The sequence below is a fragment of the Pistacia vera genome, unplaced genomic scaffold, assembly GCF_008641045.1.
Source record: "Pistacia vera cultivar Batoury unplaced genomic scaffold, PisVer_v2 Contig2, whole genome shotgun sequence".
In the NCBI taxonomy this organism is placed as follows: Eukaryota; Viridiplantae; Streptophyta; class Magnoliopsida; order Sapindales; family Anacardiaceae; genus Pistacia; species Pistacia vera.
Genome location: NW_022196001.1, coordinates 319,129 through 344,593, shown reverse-complemented (window position 1 = coordinate 344,593; position 25,465 = coordinate 319,129). Strand labels below are relative to the sequence as shown.

Genomic DNA, 25,465 nt, shown 5'->3' with positions numbered 1-25,465 from the left:
TTTGCCCTCTGAAATTTCTTGCTGGTTACCTGACTGGTTGGAGACTTGGAGTGGGCTCTACGAGACTACGATCGGATGGGGACCGGTTAGTGACTTGGTGTGGAAGTTTGGATTTAACAAGGCAAAACCACCAAATCCGATAATTACATTTTTATTTATTTATTCTAATAAGATAAATAAAAGTAAATTTGTAATTATATTTGCAAAATATAACTTTTCAGTTAACACAGCACTCTGACAATTGAAAAGGACTCTAATACTACTAAAATATTTAACTAGACCCAAGGGTTTCTCCGTCCAAACCTCAGGGACGAAAATGGTATTCTTTCGCGAAACAACAACATGCACCCTCTAAGAATAAGTTAACAAACAACATTTTTATCTCATCAATAACATAAATCCAAACTATCATGAGTGATAGTCATGACAATTCACTCCAAACCATCAATAGAATAAATAATTATGTAAGGTTTCTTCCCTTTCTATAATTTATGCACAATCTAAGTGTCCTACAAGAAATGTTCGACGCAAATCCAATATTTTACGCAATTCAGACTTTACGGAAGAGTCCTTCATCTAGATACATTCATTTCACTCCCATTCAGCCCAGCCCCTAACTTCTTTCATGTAGAGAACTGGAAACAGAAAACAAAAAAAAAAAAAAACCTAGCGAGAGTTTAGTCATTTTCAACTAAGTACGCCCATCTTGACATGAAAGCTGTAAGCAAGGCCTAATGCTCTGGACAAGCTGGTGTATATGACATCAACAAGAAAACCGTGCCATAAAAATGCAGACTGGAACGAGGAGAGCTTCCTTCTTGACTTTCTTGCCNGTGTATTATATATTTTTTGGTTAACGACCATCTCAGAACCAAATTTATGCAATTGAACTGTATACATGTAATATGGTCCTAAATTTCAAGATTCAAAATTATTGGATTAACCCCGGGGGATTCCATAACCATGGAAATAACATGTCATGAACAATTTATCGTTTCATTTAAAGACTTCAAAATTGAAAAAAAAAAAAAAAAAAAAATGCATTGCCTCGGCTACATACAAATGATACAAAAACACGGACTTTTCTTTACAGTTAAGATATAAATTCCCCATTTACTTATATCTCTTCTTCCATCATAGAAAACCTTTCAGTTTCATAAACATGATACATCCAAATAGGTTCAAGCAATGCCTTGGCACTATTTAGTTTCTGCTTTTCATCCTCATCACATTGTTCTTCAATTTCTTTCTCAATCAGAGGATAAATATCAGCCAGAGAAACCAACATCATGTCAAGCCCACTCCACTCTCTGTCATCAAGTCCTACTAACTTCACACACACAAAGCGTAGAAGTCCCAATACCAACCCAAAGTCCTTCCTTTCCAGCCCAACTACACAGCCAGACAAGAGTGTAACCCCAATTGCATCCAATACCAATATGCTCTGATTTCCTTTCAATAATGAAACTATCAGTTCCATAAGTCTCTTCAGTTCAGGAAATTCCTCTGGTTCTGAAAATCCAGTGTCATCTTCTTCTAAACTAACTGTACTCATTTCATTCATCCCAATCTTTGCTAGAATCAAGAGCCATGACGGGAAATGGAGTTTGATATGATCAGATACAGTAAAGCACATTCCTTCCGCTCCACTCCGATTAAATATGCACCAAGATCCTAATGCCAAAATCAAATCAGGCAACCAAGCCTTTGCTGCTACAATAAGACGTGCAGCATAACCAGAACCCATGTGCAACTGAATTGAGCTAATAAGATCAAACAGGTCATTCACAAGATCAAAAACTTCTGCAGTAGGTCTTGAAGCTTCACTGCTATTTCTAAGGACTAGATTGATTAATTTGGCTGCATAGCTGAAGGAGATCTTCAGACACTGAACAATTTCTCTTAGATCCTCATCCTTAATCTGCAACTTATCTATAGATTGTTGCCCTAAAGCAGAGATAACATAACGTACAAAACCTGATGTAAACTTTAAGCACCTTCCTTGGACGTCAGAAACAAAACCCATTGCAGTGGAATCAACAATGAACTTGAGTACTGCAGTAAGAATCTTCACGTTATTCAAGGATATCCTTTGGCTGGCGCTGACAGATCCTGCATAAGGTCAAAAATTGTAGTTTTCAGTTATAAGAAATTAAGAATTGCAAATGTTGGAGAAAGAGAAACTGAGGGACAAATGTTATAAGCTGATAGATAAAAGATTTAATTTTACTAAAGCAGGTGTTTAAAACTTCTCATTTCGCTTCCGTGAACATTGTACAACGGTTGGGAAAATTGAAACGGTAATAAGTTAAATGGATGACAAACAACAAGGTTCCCAATGTACTCTAACCACAAACCACCTCTTCAGAATCGACAAAGGCTACCTCCTGGATTTTACCTTTTCGACTGAGTAGTGAAAAGCTGGACTCCTTTGAAGCACATTTACACCATTTTTTTAGAAGAAAAAGCTAATGATTTTTCCTAGATCATTAACTGAATCATGGACTTATATGAACACTCTTGGCTAGCAATCTAGTGGGGAAATCAAAGCTTATTCTCTTGCCAAATCAAATAAAAGACATTCCAAACCATACAAGCCCATGTACATGACAGAGATGCAAGCAATTTAGAGTATCATTACATAGTCGCTCTAGTGTTGTCAAAACTAAAACACTACTTATCTGCTCCATCCACAGCTTGCTTGTTAATTCTTTACATATAAGTGATCCCAGTGCTTAAAGCAGTTTGGACCACAGACACCTTTTTGAAGAAAGTGACGGTATACCACTCAGGATGAGATGATATTTAAAAAAAGAATAGATGGTATATACAAAGTCAATGGGCATGTCTACAAGTCTAAATCAATATCAAGCAATGTTAGCTGAAAATCCACCTTTAGCTATCACAGGAGGAAGTAAAATAAAAGAAGTTTTCTTTTTGTATCAAGCCACAGTTGAACTTAGGTGTCAAACGCACTTCTCAGTAGATAACATAAGGTACCTTGAGAACTAAGATTTTGCATGCATTTGTTGATCTGAGAATATTTTCCGTCACTATAATTACTTACCATCAATGTCCATTTGAGGTTCTTCTCTGACCTTTCCTGTACGACTTTGAGCCACCTTGTTTTGGTCATGATTAGAGTTTGAAGATAATTTGCCACTGTTTCCAGAATCTCCTGCTCCAAACAATTTGTCTGTACAGTTAAGCAGGTGATCCATTGCCTGGTCCAGCATTGTCTGCAAAAAGAAAGGATGTCAAAGTCAGGCATCCTCCAGTGAGAGTTTTCCGCAATAGCCAATCTAACAGCTGTAGTTGATATGATGATACTGACAAACAAATGGTTGCAGTTTCAAAGCACAGCTTCTTACAAAGATAAAACCTATGATCCAGTATTTGATTTCATAACAATGTGATTGTGGCAGATGTAAAATGGAAAGGCCTCCCTCCAGTTTAAAATCTCGATTTGGACTTAAACTCAAACTGCATTTATCACTATGACTTGGTTAACGAGAGACTGGAGGACCAGATTGTAGGCCCAATGATAACTAGAAATCCTAGTTTCACTCCGGAGAGAATATTGCAAATATCATATAAAATAATAAACCAGCCTGTACAAGCTTCAAGCAAGACTAGCATAAGACCTACATGAGCTACCAGTAACTTTGCCAAAGTTGAGCTTACCACCAGCATTTCAGGAGAGTCACGCAGAGTTAATGCTGGCTAGACTAGACTTCTTTGGACCTCCAAGTGTAAAATTCTTAGCATATAGAGTTATACAGGGTTAATGCCCTTTGGCATTTTTGAATACTAACTAAAATTAGGTCAAGATACTATTTAAAACCTTTTTTAAAAAAGTGGTCTAAAGACAAAAAGTTACTCAATTCATTACCCAATTTGTACTTGCGAAAAAAAAATGTAACTATTTTAAATGAAGCAAGGTTTACAGTAATTCTAGCAAGTTTTGATGCACTACTTCTAAAAATCAACATTATTTTCTCTTATGGAAACACACCAGAAAAATGAAAAAACAACAAAAGAATCTGATAGGAACCCATTCCCAAATTGATATGAATTGACTAAACAATGGCCCTTTGATAGGAATTGGGTTGGGTCATGGGTCATTCATGGGCTTAAGTAGAACCCTCTTTGAAAAACCGACTTGCCAAGGGAGGGTATACAAGCTCTTTATAATTCACATGCCCACCTTTTTCCTTTCCAATGTAAGATCTAACACACCACCATGCTTCCACAACCAACGTCTACATTGAACTCTTTACCCCTTGGATGACTATGCGGATCCCCTTTCCCTTGGGCCTCCATGCCCTTTTTCGCGGTAGCAACCTGGGCCCTTGGAAAATCGACTTGCCAAGGGATGGTACCCAAGCCCTTTATAATCCACATGCCTACCATTTTCTTTTCCAATGTAGGATCTTAAAGAATCTAAGTAAATGATAAACAGGCATGCAATTCCAATAAGAACAAGTCTTTAAAAAGTAATACTAAAAAAAGTGCCACATTAGAACCACCAGTGGTTGGAGCAAAAAAGTCGAAGACAATAAGTATAGGTATTAGCGGCTTGTACCATAAAGAGTATGGAATTCAAGATTAAAACAGCAAAAAGAATACCAATTACCTCTGAAATTGATCTTGAAGATTCAGTTCTATTTTTCTTCTTGGAACCAGAATCATTCGTATTGCTCATGCCAGTATTTTGAAGAGCCATTTGCAGAGCAACAGCAGTATAAGCCAAAACAGGATATGCATCCATATATTCACAGCATATGCTCTGCACAATACTGACCTCAGAAATGACCTTTAAAGCAAGAAATAACCGCTCTAAACTTTGAGACCCTAAAATGGCTTTCCTGGAGTCCTCAGAAGTAAGCAAGTCTTTAATTTGCCAGGCTATTCCAGCAGCAGTTGAATAATCCTCCTCAAAACTGGATGATCTTTTCCCGCTAACATATTTCCACTTGGCAGACATTTTGACTGAGGATTTAGATTTCTTTCTTTTTGCAGAGGTAACACTGTGCTTGGGTATCTCAGTGTCAAACTTAACATGGCAACGATAGGCTACTTTTTGCAAAAGTGTCGTTAGAGCTTCAAATATATCATCAAAGGCATGAAAACACAGCAATAGCTTGTGGGCAGACCTCACTTCGGCTTGCCTTTCCTCATCTTCAAATAATCCCCTACAATTACTGACTAGGCCTATGCAATCTTCAAGAAGCCCAGCTACATTATCAGGACGAAGGGTGGAAACAATGTCAAATACAGAAGATTGAGCACGCCTGGTAGGTGCAGCTGCAAACAAGCTCTTCACGGTATTACTGGCAAAAGAATCTTTAAGGGCATCCCTGTAACATGGCTCAGTTGATATACTATTACAAAGGTGGGCAACAGCACCAAGCAAACCTTCTACTTGATCCGCACCCAGCTTATCTTGGGACAACACCAAATTGATGAATACTCCGACAAGTTTGACAAGAGACTTAAGAGGTGCCCCTTCTGACACAGCAAATTCACAGAATCTTGCACCAGCTACAGAAGACCTTTTCAAAAGTGTAACACAACGATTGCATGCCTCTTCAATGTTCATTCTTGAGGGAAAGTATGACGGCATTAGCAGCCTTGTAATTTTCTGAGCAACCTGAGATTGGTCATTTGCAAGTGTAGATAGCAAGACATCTAAGCTCACTACCTGCAGAATAATACAAAGAAAATATCAAGCAACCGTCCTACAAAAAAGCGTCAGAAATGGCAAAAAGTTTTAAGAGTAACCCATACCTTGTTAAACTGGAAATTCCGAATATCGCATAGCAGAAGGAGCAGATCCGCCATAGCAAGTCGCACAGAAAGAACATTATCTTGCATCAAATGCCCCAATCTTGGTAGAAGCACTTTCAGAACTTCATGAGAGAGAGGGTTGCCAAGCAAATAAATGATGCCATTCAGTGTGGAAAGTCTAACTTCATTGCATATATCATGCGAAACATCATCTAAAATTTTCGTAATTATTTTTGTAATGCTTGATGAAGGAATAATTTCCCAAAACAAAAGCAGTATGCGACAACAACCTTCCACTGCAACAACTCTTACATCTGGACTATCATCCATGAGCAACTTTTCCAATATATAGAACTGCTTATCAAGCAATGTATCTTTAACCTCTTTTGTGGCATCAGGATCTTCAAGAGGGAACAAGTCCAACAGTAAATGCAATGCGTTTTGACGAACGTTTGAATTTGCAACCTGTCAAATAACCCAGCAGCATACACTTGTTATACGCATCCAGAACAGCTGAATAATGAATTGGCATATCTAAATAGTCGTGTCAATCTTTTCTTTTTAAGACATCTGTTGGGAAATAGGCTTGCACGCAAATAGGGACACAGCAAAAGTGCCAACCTGTACCAGTCACTTGTATGAACATACATAAGACAAATTCACCCCCAGCAGCTGTAATTAAGGTATTACAATTATGCTGATATGCAGTGTTTTGTCAACCAACTTATGTTTTCCCTCATCATTTCACAATTTTGATTCTTCAACAGAGAAAATTTTGATTGCAGTTAATAAGGTTTTTAATGTTATGATTCACACACACATTAAATAGTTATGTCTTCATGATAACTGTTAATTTATAAGTGACTATCACAGACTTTTCAGAAACAAATGCCGCAGTGGTGACTGTTGATAGTCCAAATGAAACATGATCCAGAGCATTCTTGGAGACTTGCAAACCAAGGTGTGCTCAGAGTAAACCTGAGTAGCCAACAATTATAGAAGCACTGCCCTAGATATACTCAAAAGAAAACCTAATTGCTAGCCCATCCAAAAGTCAAATTTTAGAACCAGAAAAGCAAAAAATGCTCAATAAATCAAAGATGATATGATTGCAAATATATAACGAGACTAATACTACAGAAAAACTCCAAACCTGAAGCGACCGAAATATTACAGGCTCAGCTAACTTGAAAAGCATCTTCTCAACACCATGAGTAGTCCTCTGACTAATAAACCCTCCCAAAACCCTCCTAATGGATGCTGCAAACTCCCGAGAACTTCCGTGTATAGCACCCTCAACCAAACCCTGCAAAAATCCGTCTTCAATCTCCTCCCTAAAACCCTCATCAACCCCTTTCCAAGCCCTGAACAGCACATCTCCATAAGCCTCCAACATCGACTTTCTCCCAAATGGTATCTGTGACTTTATCATTGCCAATGCTTCTTTAAACACTTGCCTACTCAATCCAAATATAAAAGCTAGAAACTTCCTCCCATCCTCAGTCTTCAAATACAAAGGCGAAATCACGCAACGAATTAACAATAATTTCAAATCTTCAATGCTCTCATCATGAAAATCAAACAAACTAAACGCGTCACGAAGAATATAAACCCTATGCACATCAACTTTCTTCTTCAAAGTCAGTGACCGTGAAACTAAAAACGGTAGAAACTGAGTAATCAGAAATTCTTTCCCAACCAAATCATCCTTCCACCAGGTCTCGCACAAACTCGCAATCTCCAAAGATAAAACCAAATCCGACTCGAAAAGAATCAAATTATCATGCAATAACTGTGCAGCTGGCAATAAATCTGATGAAGAGAACACGTGTTTTGGATGATTTAAGCATAATGTTACGATGTGCGCGTAAATCTGAAGGTTCTCGAGCATTTTCTGTTTCCTGTCTGACGTATTATTGTCAGTACCGTTGACATTGTCTTGTAGACCAGTAGATTTTGTTGTTCTTGAAGATCTACGGAGCCGCTTTGTGGGAGGGGATTTGGCGGGATCGAGGTCTGTTTGGTTCTGTAAACATTGAATTGCGTGAGATATTGAATTGTATAAGGATTGGGGGAGAGAGTTGGTTAAATTTGGGGCGGTTGATTGAATTAGGGTTTTTAATTTCTGTTTGGATGATTTCAGGGTTTGTTTTCTGGCCGAGTTTAGGAATTCTTCGGCTGAGGATTGTAGTGATGAACGAAGTCGCTTCTCCATCGAATTAGTGAAGTGTTTCCGGTGATTTTTGAAGGCGTTTTCTGTTCTGAACTGAGTTTGAGAGGTTGTTGTTGGGACTTGGGAGAGAGGAGGGAGAATGAACGGTCTCGCTTTTCAATTTTGAGGAGAGCAGAGTTACGGGCTGTCATGGAACTAGAAATGACAGTCTAAGTAAAATGAGTCAAATAGGTTTGACTTTTGTGATTTATTGGCTGTGATTGGTTTGTCTTAGTGAGGTGAAAACTTACTACATGTAGCTTTAAATATTGTGAAATTTCAAATGGGTTAGTGGCGCCGAGCTGAATTCAGTAAAGATCTTTGTATTGTGGATTTGTGGGGCAAAAGACGAGCCCAAATTGAGTTGCCATGTATGGGCCGGGTTTAGTGGTCCTATTTCTTGGATATCACCGACCCTTGTGAGTTGTGACCCACAATCAAATTTTTGTTTTTGTAAAAAGAGGAACACCATTGACCTACTCAATTGTCACTCTTTATAATTATAAGCAGCTTGGAAATATTTTCTTTTGGTTTTTAATAAATTAATTTTGGGAATAGTTTGTGATTTTATCTATAACTGTATTGAACAGTATTTGATTTCAAATGACAAGAAGTTCGCACCAGAACTTTGATTTGCTACAGATCATATCAACAAGATTTTCTTGTTTTTATCCTTTCATATTTTGTTCCTATCTTAGTACGATTCTCGTGATTCTTTCTTTGATAGTTGTATAAATATACTGTTGTACATGCCATAGTTCATATAGAATAATAAAGCATTTCTTTTATTCTTCATTTCCTGAAATGGTATCAGAGCAAGAATAAGTTTTTCGCCTTTCTATTTCGTTGTTTCTTGTTATCACTGATAATGATTTTAACAATCCTCTCTTTATGCACCACGGGGAAAATCCTGGTGCTAGTCTGGTTTCACAGCCCTTAATTGATGGTGATGGTTATTATAATTAGAAACGTTCAATTCTTTTGGCACTTGTTGCCAAAAACAAACATGGGTTTCTTGATGGGACTGTTCGCAAACCAGCAAAAGAGGATCCTTCCTTTCGAGCATGGGGTCGTTGTAATACAATGATACTCTCATGGCTATTGAATTCTGTTTCCCGTGAAATTGCTTCGGGTGTGATGTCTCTAGACACAACCAAAGAGGTATGGGATGAGCTTTCTAATTGATTTACAATGTCTAATGCACCTCGTATTTTTCATATTAAGAAAGCCATTGCAAATTTGGCACAGAACAACCTTCCAATAACTACTTATTATACCAAGCTCAAGGGATTGTGGGATGAGCTCACTGCTTACACCACAGATAAGGCTTGCGAACATTGTGGAGCCTCAAAAGCTCATCCAACAAATCCAGTGATTCAATTTTTGATGGGTTTGGATGACTCCTACTCACAAATCAAGGGTCAATTTTTACTCAATGATCCATTACCACTACTGAGCAAAGTGTATGCGCTAATTATACAAGAAGAGCGTCAACGAGATGTTTCATCTGCATGTCCTATTGTTGATTATGCAGCCTTATTGAGCAGAGCTAATGCAAGTCAACACACTACAACAACATAATGGTAAGAAGCTGCATTGTACACATTGTGGAAGGGATAACCATACTATTGATAAGTGTTTTCGACTACATGGTTACCCTCTGGGATATAAGTCCAACAGAACCCAGTTGACGCAGCGAGTAGCATGATAAAACAAGGCTAGCACTCGCCTACGCCTTTAGAATTGATAACACAAGTCTCAATCCAGAAACTTAAAGCTTAAATTCGAAAAGTCAAATTTGAATAATTTATTAAATCCTCTCCAAAACGAAAAATAGGTTTATATAGGGTGACAACCAACCCTAATAAGACTCCTAATAATAATAGGAAACAAAAACTAAATCAATTAAAACAAGAAAATCTGAAATAAAATAGGAAAAAATGTGCAATTAACTAAAATAGCCTCGAAACATGCCAAAACAGTGGATTTGGACCTCTAAAATGACCTTAAAATGGCTACAACTAGTTTAGGTGTCAATGGACTTGAAATAAGCTTTCCAACAGTATCTTACAAGCCCCGTAACTCTTCCCAAATCAAAAGTTATGGTCATTTGAATGGGGCATGCTCATTTAGGCCTTTTGGGCTTTATGCATGGACTTTTGACGTTCAGCCCGCTCCATGAATTCATCTGCCAGACATTCTACATCACCAGTCCTCTAGCAACTCATCTAGCCATGGATCTAGCCATTCTCACCATCGTGCTGCTGCAGCAATTGTTGATCAAACAGATAAAAAGGAATCACCTTCAATTCCTACACCTTACAAGTTCACTCCAAAACAGTGTGAACAATTATTGGGTCTTCTAAAGTTTACTAACTCTTCACCTTTGTCTTCTGCTTTCCTTGTAGGTAACGTACCCACCTACAATATGCCAGGTATACCTTACTCTCTTGCTGTTATTTTTGTTATGAATGCTTGTTCACACGGCCCTAGATCATCGATATAGGAGCTACTGATCATATCATACACTCTCTTCTTTATTTCATACTTATTCTTAATTTTCTTCTAAGGTTCATTTGCCTAATGGGCAAAAAGTTCAAGCTACTCATCTTGGAACGGTGAAGTTATTTGATGATTTAATTCTTGAGAATGTATTATGCGTACCATCTTTCCATTTTAACCTCCTTTCTGTCAGCAAATTATGTTCATATTCAAAGCTTTCATTAACTTTTGTCTCTTCTCATTGCTATATACAGGACCTGGTGACATTGAAGATAATTGGACTGGGTAACATGACAAATGGACTCTATTATCTATTGGAATCTAGTTCTTCTGAGTTCTGAGTTTTCTAGGACTGCAGCTTCATTTCCTCATTCATCTCCAGTTAATACACCTTGTATTAATTCTCTTATTTTTTAAAACGATCAAACAATGGTTCAGAATTTCGAATGAAAGAATCTTTTCTGTCAAAGGGAATTATTCATCATTTGTCTTGTGTGGAAACACCTCAATAGAATGTTGTTGTTGAACGTAAACATCAACATTTGTTGAATGTTGCACGCGCTTTACTGTTTCAAGCTTCATTACCATTAAAATTTTAGGGTGAAAGCATCTTGACTACTACTTATCTTATAAATCACACACCATCCTCAGTTTTAGGGGGCAAATCACCTTTTGAAATTCTGTTTTCTACCCCGCCCTCATACTCACATCTCAAAACTTTTGGCTATTTATGTTATGCTTATACTCTCACGCATAATAGAACCAAGTTTGACCCACGAGCCAAACCTTGTACTTTTTTTGGTTATCCACATGGTGTTAAAGGATATAAATTGTATGATATGACTAATCATACTGTTTTTTTCTCTCAAGATGTCATATTCCATGAGTCTTTATTTCCCCTTGCCACACAAACAAACATCGTTGATCCACAAAATTCTGATCCTCTTGTACCATGTTCCTCTAATACATATGACTTGTTTGATTCTTTGCCTGGACAATATAGATCAAACCCTAACAACTTTCAAGATGATTCAACTCCAATGGTTACTTCAGGTCCATCTAATCCATCCTTCGAAAGTCCATCCATTCCTGAACCGCATCCATCTGTTGCAAACTTGAATCAGCAAAATTCACCATCTTCGAATATAACATACTCTTTTCCTGCAGATGTTGTAGCTCCTAGAAAGTCAACAAGAACTAGGCAACAGCCGGGATATTTGAAAGATTCCATTGTCACTTTGTCCAATTCAAGGATCGATCAATACCATCAGGTGCTTTGTATCCTCTTGCCTCTGTTTTATCTTACCATCGCTCGTCTCCTATACATAAATGTTTCTCTTTAACTATATCTAAACACCATGAACCTAAAAACTATCATAAAGCCTGTAGTTTACCTCAGTGGCAGAATGCTATGGATTTAGAAATTAGAGCTCTTGAGGAGAACAATACTAGGACACTTACCGATTTGCCATCTAGTAAAATACCCATTGGGTGTAAATGGGTGTACAAAGTTAAACACAATGCTGATGGAAGTATAGAAAGATACAAAACACGTTTGGTAGCTAAGGGATATACCCAGTGTGAAGGAATTGACTATTTTGAAACTTTTTCACCGGTTGTGAAAATGACAACAATGCGTACTATACTTGCTTTAACAGCAATTCATGATTGGTATCTTCATCAACTTGACGTTAATAATGCTTTTTTGTATGGTGAGTTGGATGAAGAAGTTTATATGGCTATGCCTCCTGGTTTTCATGCTATGAAACCATCACAAGTGTTAAAAATCAAAATTAAACAAGTCGCTCTATGGATTAAAGCAAGCTTCAAGACAATGATTTGCCAAATTTTCAAACACTTTATTGTTGTTGATGCGTGATTTTAACACCAACTAATCGACACGTGCACAACGTTGATCGGTCAAGAGACACACGTGATTATGGATCGAAAATGTGAAATAAATGCAATAAGAGCTTTTTAAAGTGGTTCGGATGCTAAGGTAGCAAATCCTACGTCCACTGATTTGTATTAGTATTGTGGGTCAGGTCGCACGGCAGATTGACTTACAAATGATTGGGAAAAATAAATACAAAGTTTACAAGAGAGAGAGAGAGAGAGAGAGAGAGAGAGCTAGTTCCCAGTGTGAAAATAGTCGAATCCCCTTAATGAAGGGGTCTTCCTCCTTTTGTAACAAGATGAATGCAAGTAATCATCATTAAATCCTTGGATTGGTGTGAATGTTAGGACATAATCCGGCTTTACGTCCCATTGCCCATTTCCCAAGCTGATTTCACATGATTTGGAGCAGGGAAATGGACACGTGGGAGCTCCATAGCGTTTGGCATGCCTGACGTGCACTTACCGTTCTGACGGGAGCAGGTCACACTTCATCACGTGATTTCCCACGTCAGCCCTTGATTTCCTAGGCATAGCAGAAGTCCCCTAGTTTTTAAGGTTTGAGGATCGAACCTTGGAAACTAAGTCATGCCGTGATTGGAGGTTCTGGTAATTTCGACCTGAATGGAAGAAGCTCGGGACAGGGCCTTTTGTGAACACGACCCCGCATAATTTTTGCCCAAACGACCTAACAATCATCATCCTAGCGACCTGGATTCATAGGGCGTTTCTTACCGTGCCTTGGAGATTCAATGAGCCTGCTTCTGCGCTGTCAGGCGCTCTGCACATGTTAAAGCGTCTTGGCAGGCGCATTAAATGCATTGTGTGCTGACCCGACGTTGTTTTGATAGAGCATTAATTGCACGGCACACTCGAAACGACAACCCTCCTCACAACATTAAATGCAACGTTGGGCGCATTTAATGCGGGGAGAGAGAGAAGGCTATCGTTTCGATTCCGAGGGATGATAACCATTGGTTCGTAGTCCATATAAAAGCCTAAATTTTTCAGATGATGCCACCAAAATCCCTTCTGCCTCGAGCGAAAAATCTTTGCAAACCGGAAGTTCTTCTTTTCCGATTGGCGTCTCTCTGATATCCGAAATAAGATCCGTCCTCGGTCACGCGCCCTAGAAGGTAAGGTCTTTTGCTTCTCTCCCTTTTTTTTTGGGGGGGGGGGGGGGGGGGGGGGGGGGGGGGCCAATGGCATTGGGTCTCTTGGTGTTTCACCAAAGATGCGACGCTGGCGTCGGCTTCGAGCCGTGGATGGTGGCTCGAGTTACTGTTAGGGTTTAAGGAATTTGTCCCATGCCGCTGTGCAGGGCAACGTGCGATGGCTAAAATAACCTGTCTGTCGGTGTTACAGACTGTGGAATGGAACCTTCAACATCCAGACCCGAGGAAGGAGCCGATTCGTCTTCGTGGGACGTTCCCGCAGACGCATCCCTTGATGTCTTCTCGGTTCTCACCCGAGACGAGTTTGAGAGGATAAAAAGACAGTTCGATGTCTGCGCAGAGGTGTTCCTCGACGACACCCGGTCATCACGGCATCCTTCCGATGGCCTAGCTGCGATCTCCGAAGAGATCTTCAAGGGTGGAGGGATGATTCCTTTCCATCCTTTCATTAGATCGGTCTTGGATTACTTCGGGATCACACCAATGCAGTTGACGCCAAACACGTATGTCATCGCTGTCACGATGTACATCGCGTGCCGCGAGAGTGGCTTGGGCGAGCTAATGGCGGTGGAGCTCGGCGTCGCCTATTATCTTAAAAAGAGTAAGGACAAGGACTCCTATTACTTGTCCCGGCGACCTACCATCGCCGAAGGGATACATAGCTATCCCAGCAATGCAAGGGCCTACGAGATAAAGTTCTTCTTTTTCTGCTACGACGGCTACTGCCGCTTTTAGAAACCAAGTAGGTTCTTCTTCGCTAGGTGCATTGGCTGTTCGTTTCCTTTATTATAACGACCTGCATTCTTTTGCAGTTAACAAGATGACCAGCCAAGACCTGCTCGTCGACCCGGACAGGCTCGTGTCTTTCGGGGTCTTTCTTGAGGAAAGTCGAGACGCGAGGAAGCTCGCGACAACCGCGAACTTACGAAAGTACGATTTTTTCAGTAACGACGCGTCTTTGGAGTCCCCAGAGGAAGGTAAGTTACACTGATTCCCCTCAGGTCGTAGAATAATTTTTGTTTAGTTACTAATGTACTTGCATGCAGCGACCATGCATCCGAAAGAGTCCGAGCAGCCCCGGCGAGCACCGTTCATCTTCCGTCGATCGAGGAGAGAAAGGGCGGCCGAAGCTGCTCGCCCCATGACGGCACAACTGGTACGAACAGCCGCACCTTCCCAGCCCTGTCCTGAGCAAGAGATGACCAGGACATAACAGGTCGCCCAGCCACCACCTGCTTGCCCGAGGTGGAAGGCTCCGGCCCAGAGGTCGAAGAAGAGGAAGCAGATTTAGGTCGACGAGTCAGAGACCGAATCTAAGGAAGAACCCTTAAGGTCGCGACAGGACTCAAGAAAGAGGTCGTGCAAGGAACCCGCGGACGAGACGATTGCTACCGACAGGGCGAAGGGCACACCAGTGCTGGACTCGTTGGGGAGCCTACTCGAATACCTGCAGCCGATAGTCTATTCTCTGCATGAGTGTGGGCTATCGGAGTCATACGATGAATTCGCCGATACGGGCGATGACCTGATGACCATGTCGTTCCAGCATCTAAGCAAGGTAAACGAACTGTTCTTAAAGTTTGTCCGCCGTTTTCATTCTAATTCACTTCTTGCTCGCAGGCTTTGCTTGCGATGAGGATGTCCATGGAGAAGGCTCGGCTGGGGGCCGCGAAGGGGGCAAATGATTTGAAAGAGGAGATCGCGAAGCTCAAACAGAGCCTGGAGACCGTCGAAGCAGAAAGAATGCAAGCATTTGAAGCGGCGAATAGGTACCTGAACCAAAAGGAGGCCACTATGCGGATAGTTGACTTCCAAAAGGTGGAGCTTGAACGACATGCGAAGGAAGTAAAAGAGCTTCAGAAGACAACCGCTAGGCTCTCTAAGGAGGTCAGAGAGAAGGACCAGGAGCTCCAGATGACCTTAACACGGGCCTAGCGAGCAGAACAAGAAAGGGAGGCCTCCAAAAAGGAAAGGCTAGCTCTCGAGGCCAAACTCCAGGAGAGTCGGGGAAAAATTGCTTCACTGACTAAAGAAATGCGGATCCAGTCAGAGGAGATCGAGGATAAGGCCGCCGACTGGGCAGTCGGGTTCATTTATACCCTGCGACCAAAGAATCCAGATCTGGATATTTCAGACCTCCTAGAGGGGTGGCAAGAGACCTTGCGGATCTTGGCGGAGGAAGACGATCAAGTAGCAGCGGCCACCCGAAGATCCGACCTTACTTCGAAGGATCCCCCCGACCAGGCATAGTGCAATGCGATCGACTCCATTGGAATTAATAGGGTCTTAACAATTTTTGTTGTAAATAAATGAAAATACATTTTGCTTTCAATTGCTGTTCGCTTTATCATACATAAGTGCAGTTTACAATTAAGTTTTACATAAGGCAATATTACATGCGAATTGTTACAAGCGAACAGAATAAATGCGAACTGTTTCCAGCGAACAAAATAATACTTTACATCAAAGAGGGAACTAACAAAATCAAAAACTAATTTGAGAGCTGAGTTCGGGATTACTGATAGCATGGCCGGAGGTGCTCGGCATTCCAAGCTCGGGGTACTTTGGAACCGTTCAACCTTTTGAGATGGTAAGTCCCCAGTCTGATCACCTTGTTGACCCGGTACGGACCTTCCCAGTTAGGTCCTAGTACCCCCGCACTTGGCTCCTTGGTTCCAAGGAGAACTTCTTTTAGCACAAGGTCTCCGACCTGGAAGTCTCTTCGCTTGACCTTTGAATCGAAGAACCTTTTCGTATGTTGCTGGTAGGCTGCTATCCTTAGCGAAGCCTTGTTGCGATGCTCTTCAACAAGATCCAGACTTGCCCTCATAAGTGCTTCGTTTTCAACCTCGTCGTATAAGTCTCTCCGAAGAGAACCAATTCCCACCTCTACAGGAATCATTGCTTCGCAGCCATAGGCTAGCGAAAAAGAGGTTTCTGAGGTGGAGGTTCTTGGAGTTATCCTGTACGCCCATAAGACTTCGGGGAGATCGTCAGCCCAATTTCCTTTGGCTGCCCCAAGTTTGGCCTTTAGAGTGTGCTTGATGGTCTTGTTGACAGCTTCAACTTGGCTTTTTGCTTGCGGTCTGACGACTGAGGCCAATTTTTTATGGATGCCCAGCTCGTCGCAGAACTGCTTGAACTCCTCGTTATCGAATTGCTTTCCATTATCCGAGATAAGGGTGTGGAAAATTCCGTAGCGACACACTATGTTCTTGAAAACGAAGTCTTTCAGCTTTCTGGTCGTGATCGCGGCCAACGGTTCAGCTTCCACCCATTTTGTGAAATAATCTACCGTGACCACGGCATATTTGACCCCTCCTTTTCTGACTGGTATGGAACCGATAAGGTCGATCCCCCACATGAAAAATGGCCAGGGGTTAGACATCGTTATCAGCTCATGAGAGGGGGCTCGCAGAATGTTCATGAACCGCTGGCACTTGTCACATTTCTTGACAAAATTGTGCGTATTTTCTTGGATCCGGGGCCAATAATATCCCTGACGAACAACCTTGTTCGCAAGAGATCGAGCAACTATGTGATTGCCGCAGATCCCTTCGTGAATTTCCCTCATAACGTAGTCTGCTTCTTCACTGGTTACACATCGGAGGAGAGGGGCACTGAATCCTCTCCTGTACAGTTGGTCCCAAATGAGTGTGTAACGAGCAGATCTTGCTCGCAAGACCCTTGCCTCGACCTTGTCGCTTGGCAAGGTCCCATTCTTGAGGTACTGGAAAATGGGAGTCATCTAGGAATCCAGTTGAGTCACATTTACGGCCCGTTCGGTTGAGCTGATAGTTGGAGCATCGATGAAATGAATAGGAATGTTATCCGGAGCCTCTGAATCCAACGACAAGGCTATCTTTGCTAGGGCGTCCGCTATAGAATTGCTATCTCTGGGAAGCTGAGTGATTTCAAAGTGTTTGAACGACCCAAGGGTGGCCTTAGCTTCTTTCAGATAGCGGATCATGTTTTCTTCCTTTGCTTGATATTCCCCTATCTGGCGAGCAGGGCTTCATACTCAGCCTCATTGTTTGTCGCCTTAAACCCAAACTGGAGAATACCATGAATTCGAGCCCCCTCGGGGCTTACAAGGAGAAGACCCGCACCAGCTCTTTTCCTGTTCGATGACCCGTCGACGTAGAGGTTCCAGGTCGACAGGTTCTGAATACTTTCCTGCATGACTTTGCTAGGCTGTTGCTCGCTTGGGAGATAGGAAAATTCTGAGATGAAGTCAGCAACAGCTTGCCCTTTAATGGTCGACCTGGGCTTGTACTTCAAGTCGAACTGGCTTAATTCCATGGCCCATTTGAGCAGTTTACCCAAGGCTTCTGGTTTCTGGAGGACCTGCCTGAGGGGGTAATTAGTCATTACGTGGATCGTGTGGGCGTGGAAGTAAGGTCGCAGCTTTCTGGATGCGATCAGCAGGGCAAAGGCTAGTCGCTCCATTTCTGGATACCGCATCTCGGCATCCGACAAACGCTTGCTCGCATAGTACACTGGCCATTGCGCCTTTTCCTCTTCCCGTACTAGAGCTGCACTGACCGCGAACTGAGAGACGAACAGGTAGATGAGTAGGATTTCCTGTGGAAGAGGCTTAGAGAGGAGAGGTGGCTTCCCGATGTGTTCTTTTACACTCTGGAACGCCTGTTCGCATTCAGGAGTCTACTCGAATTTCTTGTTGGCCTTTAGAACATTGAAAAATGGTAAGCAGCAGTCTATTAGCCTCGATATAAAGCGACTAAGTGTCGCTATTCGCCCATTTAGACTCATGACCTGCTTTTTGTTGGTCGGGCTCTCCATATCGAGCAGAGCTTGGATTTTCTCGGGGTTTATTTCTATCCCCCGCTGATTAACCATATACCCCAGGAACTTTCCTGGCGATACCCCGAACGAATACTTGAGAGGGTTCAGCTTCATTCTGTATAGTCGAAGGATGTCAAACATCTCAGCGAGATGTGCAATGTGTTCTGAGGCGACCTGGGATTTGACCAGCATGTCATCCATATAGACCTCCATTGTCTTTCCGATCTGGTCGGAGAACATTCAGTTAACCAGCCACTGGTAGGTTGCGCCGGCATTCTTGAGACCGAAAGGCATGACTTTGTAACAGTACAGCCCCTGGTCCGTAATGAAGGACGTATGCTCCTCGTCTGGCCCATACATCGGGATTTGATTGTATCCCGAGTATGCATCCATGAAGCTTAGCAGCTAGTGCCCTGAGGTGGCATCAACGAGCTGGTCGATTCTCGGCAGAGGGAAGCTGTCTTTCGGGCAAGGCTTGTTGAGGTCACTGAAGTCAACGCAGATCCGTCACTTGCCATTTGGCTTCTTTACCAGGACCGGTTTGGCAACCCAGGTCGGGTAGAGTGCCTCTCGAATGGACTCATTTCGGAGTAGGTTTTCCACTTCTGATTTTAGTGCAGCGTACCGCTTCGGATCTATTGCTTTTCTTTTCTGGCGAACCGGTTTGGCATCACTGTTGATGTTTAATGCATGGCAAATAATGTCCGGGCTGATCCCGACCATATCTGCATGCGACCAGGCAAACACGTCAATGTTTTCCCTTAAGAAGCTTATCAGTTCGGAAGCGAGCTGAGGGTTGAGACAACTTCCAATCCTTAACACTCGGCTCAGCTCTTTTGGATCAACCGAAATCTCGGACAGATCTTCAACCGGGCCGCTGGGAGGGATTTCCTGGATTCGCGGGTCTATGTTATCCTCTGCTGGACCAAGCTATGGCTCGATCCGACTGATCACCATAGCCTGGCGAGGCACACATCGCGAAATGCCCTCACCTGCCATCTACACCGCTTTTACGTAGCATTCACGAGATGCGCTTTGCGATTCGCTCACTTCTCCTATCCCCGTTGGAGTGGGGAACTTCATCTTGAGGTGATATATGGAAGTGACTGTCTTGAAGCTTCTCAACAGAGGTCGTCCCAAGATTCCATTGAAGGTCGATGGGCAATCTACAACCAAAAATTCGGTAACCCTAGTCACCTCGTCGTAGTTGCCGAGCGTGACTGGTAGCTGGATCGTTCCTTTGGGGATCAGGTGGTCCCCTGTAAAACCGTAAAGAGGTATCAAGGCGGGCTTCAGGTCAGCCTCGTCTAGGTTCATTCTTTTGAAAGCGGGCTTCAGGTCGGCCTCGTCTAGGTTCATTCTTTTGAAAGCGGTCTTGAACAGGATGTTCACAGCGCTTCCATTGTCCACAAGCATTTTGCAGACATTATGGCACCCTATCAGGGGCGTGATCACCAGGGTGTCCTCGTGAGGATGGTGCAAGCGAGCTGTTTCCTTTTCGTAGAAGGTGATCGGCTCCTCCTTTCGAGCCTTTTGCGGTCGCTATGAAGTGTTCATTACCTTGATCGGGTCGTGATATGCTTCGCGAGCGTACCTTTCCTGCGCACCTCGCATGTTTCCCACGAGGTGCGGGCCTCTGAAGATTATGTTAACACTACTGTATCCGCTGTGATCACGACGCTTTTTCTTTTGCTCCCCTTGGTTCTCTTTTGGAGCAGAGTCATCAATATACTCCTTGAAGTGCCCTTTCTTGAGGAGCTCTTCGATTGCCTGCTTTAGAGCTCGGCATTCATCAGTGTTATGCCCGTTATCCCAATGGAAACGACAGTACTTTTTGCTGTTTCTGGCCGTACCAGGGGTTTTCATGGGTTCCAGCTCACCGAGCAGGCTGGCCTCCTCGGATTTATCAAGAATTACGGATATGGACACATTCAGCAGGGTGTATTGAGCTCTGTCCCGGTCGCGACGAGGAACAAGAGCATAGGACATTTTATGTTCGTAGCAGGGTTTCTTCCCTTTTCGCTGATAATCAATGTCTCCTTTGCGATTAGCTCTGCTATTTTCTCCCCGACCAGACATACTGCTTGAAGTGCCATGATCGCGACGGCGGAGTGCCGCCAATGAATTCTCTATTCGGAGATATTTTTCTGCAAGATTGTAAAATCTGGTGAGGGAAACATCGTCCTCAGCCTGCAGTTCTTTCCACAGGTCAATTTGTGGGCGAACTGTAGCTATTATAAGTGTTCGGATGGACTCTTCGGGGGCATGAGCCACCTTGTTGAGTTCCCTATGGAAATGGTCAATGTAAGATTGCAGGGATTCATCTCTTTCTTGCCTTATGTTGCTGAGGTAGCTCAAAGGCATCGAAAACTTTCGATTTGCTTGGAAATACCGCAGGAACGTCGTGCTCATCTGAGGCCACGAACTAATCGATCCCGCTGGGATTGACCTTAACCACCGCTTGGCATAAGAAGTCAGCGTCACGGCCAAACAGCGGCATTTTGCAAGATCTGATACCTGGTGGAGCTCCATCAGGTCGTTGAACTCATACAAATGATCCTGCGTGTCATGGTACCCATCAAACGGCCACATGTCGGGCATTCTGAACCCCGGTGGGAGTGGAGCAGCTAGCACTTCGGGAGAGAAAAGGGATGCAGAGGCGACCTGGGCCTGCTCGTTTTGTTGCTCCCTTAACTTGTCCAGAGCTCGCTGTAGCTCCTCAATTTGTGGTAACAGAGCCAATTGGGGATTGCTTTCACCCATGCGAGTCCGGCCTTCGCGATTACGGTTCAGGAAAGTCTGGAGGTCGGACTCCTCTTCGCCTCGACCGGCATTGCCGACCACTCTCGACACACGCTGACTAGAGGCGTGTGAAGGCGATGGATTGTGCCGGGCATTTTCACGACCCTCGCGGTGGTACGAACTACCCCGCGAGGTGTGGGGACCACCCGCATGATAGCGATCAGGATCGTTCTGCTGGTGGTGATAGGAATCGTCACGCCTGGCACTTTTGCTTGGGTTCACCTACGACATGGCATGGGACAACTCAGGATTCACTTTTTCGCCGAGTCTCAGCTTTGCCGGCACCCTGCTTGGGGCACGGGCTATTTCCCTTTGCCGCGCTTTCACACAACCTGCAGGCGTTTTTAGCGGTTGCACCGCCCCAGCTGTTGTAGATGATATGCCTTGGTCCAAACAGTCCAGCCTCTGGTTGACCGTCTGGAGAGTATTGTCAAACCTCTCCAGGTAGCTTCTGATGGTGGGGTCAAGCTGCGAAGCTGCCAGGATATCCACCGTAGCATTTTTTGAAACTGGAAGTATCCTGGAAGGGGTATCCCCCTGGGTTAGGGGAACTCCCTCAACGCACTGGTTGGCTTGCTCAGGTTCAAATTGGCGGGTCATTTGTTGCTGTAGGACCAGTAGGTTGAAGATTCTCCTGATGAAAGATGAACACTAAATCAGGCCCTCCTTCTAGCACCAAACTGTTGATGCATGATTTTAACATCAACTAATCGACACGTGCGCAACGTTGATCGGTCAAGAGACACACGTGATTATGGATCGAAAATGTGAAATAAATGCAATGAGAGCTTTTTAAAGTGGTTCGGATGCTAAGGTAGCAAATCCTACGTCCACTGATTTGTATTAGTATTGTGGGTCAGGTCGCACGGCAGACTGACTTACAAATGATTGGGAAAAATAAATACAAAGTTTACAAGAGAGAGAGAGAGAGCTAGTTCCCAGTGTGAAAATAGCCGAATTTCTTTAATGAAGGGGTCTTCCTCCTTTTGTAACAAGATGAATGCAAGTAATCATCATTAAATCCTTGGGTTGGTGTGAATGTCAGGACATAATCCGGCTTTACGTCCCATTGCCCACTTCCCAAGCTGATTTCACACGATTTGGAGCAGGGAAATGGACACGTGGGAGCTCCATAGCGTTTGGCAGGCCTGACGTGCGCTTACCGTTCTGACGGGGGCATGTCACACTTCATCACGTGATTTCCCACGTCAGCCCTTGATTTCCTAGGCATAACAATTGTCTAGTGGCTTTCAACAATCAATGGTAGACAACTCATTGTTTATCAAAAGAGATGGTAACTTCTTTATTGCTTTATTGGTTTATGTAGATGACATTGTCTTAGTTTCAAATGACTCTCATCGAATTCAAGACTTCACTACATATTTGAATGCATAGTTCAAATTAAAGGACTTAGGTCCTTTGAAATATTTTCTTGGTTTGGAAATTTCAAGAGCCAAAAAGGGGATTACTTTGTGTCAACGTAAATATGCTTTGGAACTGTTAGAGGATACAAGTCTTCTTGCTTCCAGACATGCTGAATTTCCTATGGATACACAGAATAAATTGTCAAGATTGGGTGGTGAATTACTTATATATGCAACGCAGTATCGAAGATTAATTGGACGATTGTTGTATCTAACTATCACAAGGCATGATTTGTCATATGCAATTCAAACTCTTAGTCAATTTCTTGCTGAGCCTAGAAAACCACATTGGGATGCTGCTATAAGAGTTATTTGGTACATCAGACTTGCTCAAGCACAAGGGCTATTTTATTCTCGTCAATCACAAGTGCAGCTAAAAAGGGTTTTCTGATTCAGATTGGGCAAGTTGCATTGACACAAGGCGATCAGTCACAGGGACATGTATTTTTCTTGGGAATTCTCTTATTTCATGGAAATCAAAAAAGCAAAAGACTGTCTCTAGATCTTCTGCTGAAGCAGAATATTGAGCAATGAGTTCTACTGCATCTGAATTAGTATGGTTGCTACAACTACTTAGGGATTTATCAATTGAGCATTCTTAACCAGCACTCTTATTTTGTGATAATCAGGCTACCCTTCATATCGTAGCAAATCTGGTTTTTCATGAACGTACAAAACACATCGAGGTAGACTGTCATTTCATTTGGGTGCTGATACAAAATATTTCAATCAAAACTCTTCACGTTCGGACTGAGAATCAGTTGGCTGACATTTGCACAAAAGCCCTTGGTTATCAATCATTTTCCTCTTTACTATCCAAGATGACATACACACACCATCTTGAGGGGGCATATTGAACAGTATTTGATTTCAAATGACAAGATATTCGCACCAGAACTTTGATTTGCTACAAATCATATAAGCAAGATTTTCTTGTTGTTATCCTTTTATATTTTGTTCCTACTTAGCACGATTCTCGTGATTCTTGCTTTGATAGTTGTATAAATATACTGTTGTACATGCCATAGTTCATATAGAATAATAAAGCATTTCTTTTATTCTTCATTTCCTGAAATAGGTAGGTAGTGGAACAATCTAATAACAAACCTGATAAAGAGTATAGCTATATGTAGTAATGAGTTTTGACAGTTGCATAGAATATACGAAATGGCAAATCCATCTGGGGTGGACTTATTTCCTTTAATAAGTACATATCATGTCAACCTTGGTCTAAGGTAATGTTTGTTTGCCTAGCAAATAGAAATTTACTTTTGGGCCTTCTCTACAGGTCTACAGTGCTCTAGAGATGGTATTGTCCAATTCACTTTTCCCAATCGACCAAACAACTGAAATTATTTGATGTGATGAATCATATATTTTGGCATCTGAATGTGAAAAAATGTGGTTGTTACTGAAAGCATAGTTTGGGGGAAGAGCCATAGACATTATCATCATTATTATTATACATGGTGTCACTATCTTGACCATCACCAAAATTCAACCAAGTTTTTGCCCAATTTTACAGATTGGTCAGTATAACCATCACGGTTTTCCTAATTCTCTGGCCCTAAAGTAAAGAACCGGGTAAATCTCTTCAGTGATCACCCCTATTAGTGTCTAAGGGGATTCGAACTCAAAAACTCATGTTAGACCGCTTTACTTTTCTACCATCAGACCATCCAATGGTGGTTCATAGACATAGTTTCACCTGCCCATTTTTCATGCAAACACAATTTTTTTTTTTTCGAATGTGGTATCAAAAATTAAGATAAGCATGCATATCTTAACATCACATTTGAAGATAATCTAGAAGCGAAAATGTAATAATCCTGTAAATCCTTGCAGCTTAATCATCAAAATCAGGGCTGGAACGATAAGGTTTTGATTTGTGAACAGCAACAACATTATTGCAGTCTACTGTTAAAAACACTCTGTTTTCTTTTTATTCCGAACACCATTTCCTTTTCACTGTTCATTATAAACATAAGAACAGTTTAATCTTAATTGGGAGATTGTCATAAATGAGACATGACTGAGGAGGACTAATGAAACAACACTTTGATAAGGCTGGTGAAAAATAAAATGGAGCATGGCTCCATACTAGCGCCAGGGTCCAAGGTAGTTAACTGTAGCCGAAATACAATGTTGTACTATGCCAGACTGGATAACCTAAGAACCCCATGAAGGCGTGTGGAAGGGTGGAGCCTTCTGACACCATTTGGCTATACATTTCATGTCCCCTACACCACTCCACCTCGATACAAACCTCTCTTAACTTCGTTGGGTTACCTTGTGGCCTACTCCATCAATGGAAAAGCAAGCAAATATCTTCAGTATTCACCATTCTTTTGCATTTATGAAAACAGTGGCTAGGGTTCATTAGGTAGTTGATTTGACAAAGATTTCCCTTTATTTGATGACAGTGTTTACTAATGGTTTATTTTAGATTATGTTTGTAACTGCTGGGAACAGCAGAGGAAAATGCCCAGCTATCTGGTCTTATCTTTGAGGAACAAATTTCATTTCACATGAAGCTGTTACTTGGTATAATCAGTATAACCAGTCTCTTTGATTCGGTTGGTAGACTATCTAATCAAGCATTTTAACAAAATTTTGAGTTGATTTTCAACTTGCATTATAATCAGTTTGAGTAGAAAAACCCTTGATTCACAAAAGGATCTTTTGGAGCATTATGGCCCCAAAAACAGTGCAATGAGAACAGTGAAAAGGGAGTTTCACACTAATTAAAAGGAACCTCCTATATTCCAGGCAAATCTAATCACATTCACCTTTACATACTTTTGCAATGGCCCAAATGCAACACAGATGTATCAAATCAAACAAAAACAATTCTTCAT

General features: G+C 42.1%; 1 protein-coding gene across 1 annotated transcript; it reads right to left on the bottom strand.

Annotated features, from left to right (window-relative positions):
- Positions 1-1,047: 1,047 nt before the first annotated feature.
- LOC116128341 lies at positions 1,048-8,082 on the bottom strand. Its single transcript, XM_031414053.1, has 5 exons — positions 6,944-8,082; positions 5,791-6,255; positions 4,637-5,704; positions 3,068-3,239; positions 1,048-2,112 (listed from the first exon to the last, which is right to left on the bottom strand). The coding sequence occupies exons 1-5, from the start codon at positions 8,003-8,005 to the stop codon at positions 1,118-1,120; spliced, it is 3,762 nt and encodes a 1,253-aa protein (XP_031269913.1). The 5' UTR covers positions 8,006-8,082; the 3' UTR covers positions 1,048-1,117.
- Positions 8,083-25,465: the final 17,383 nt, after the last annotated feature.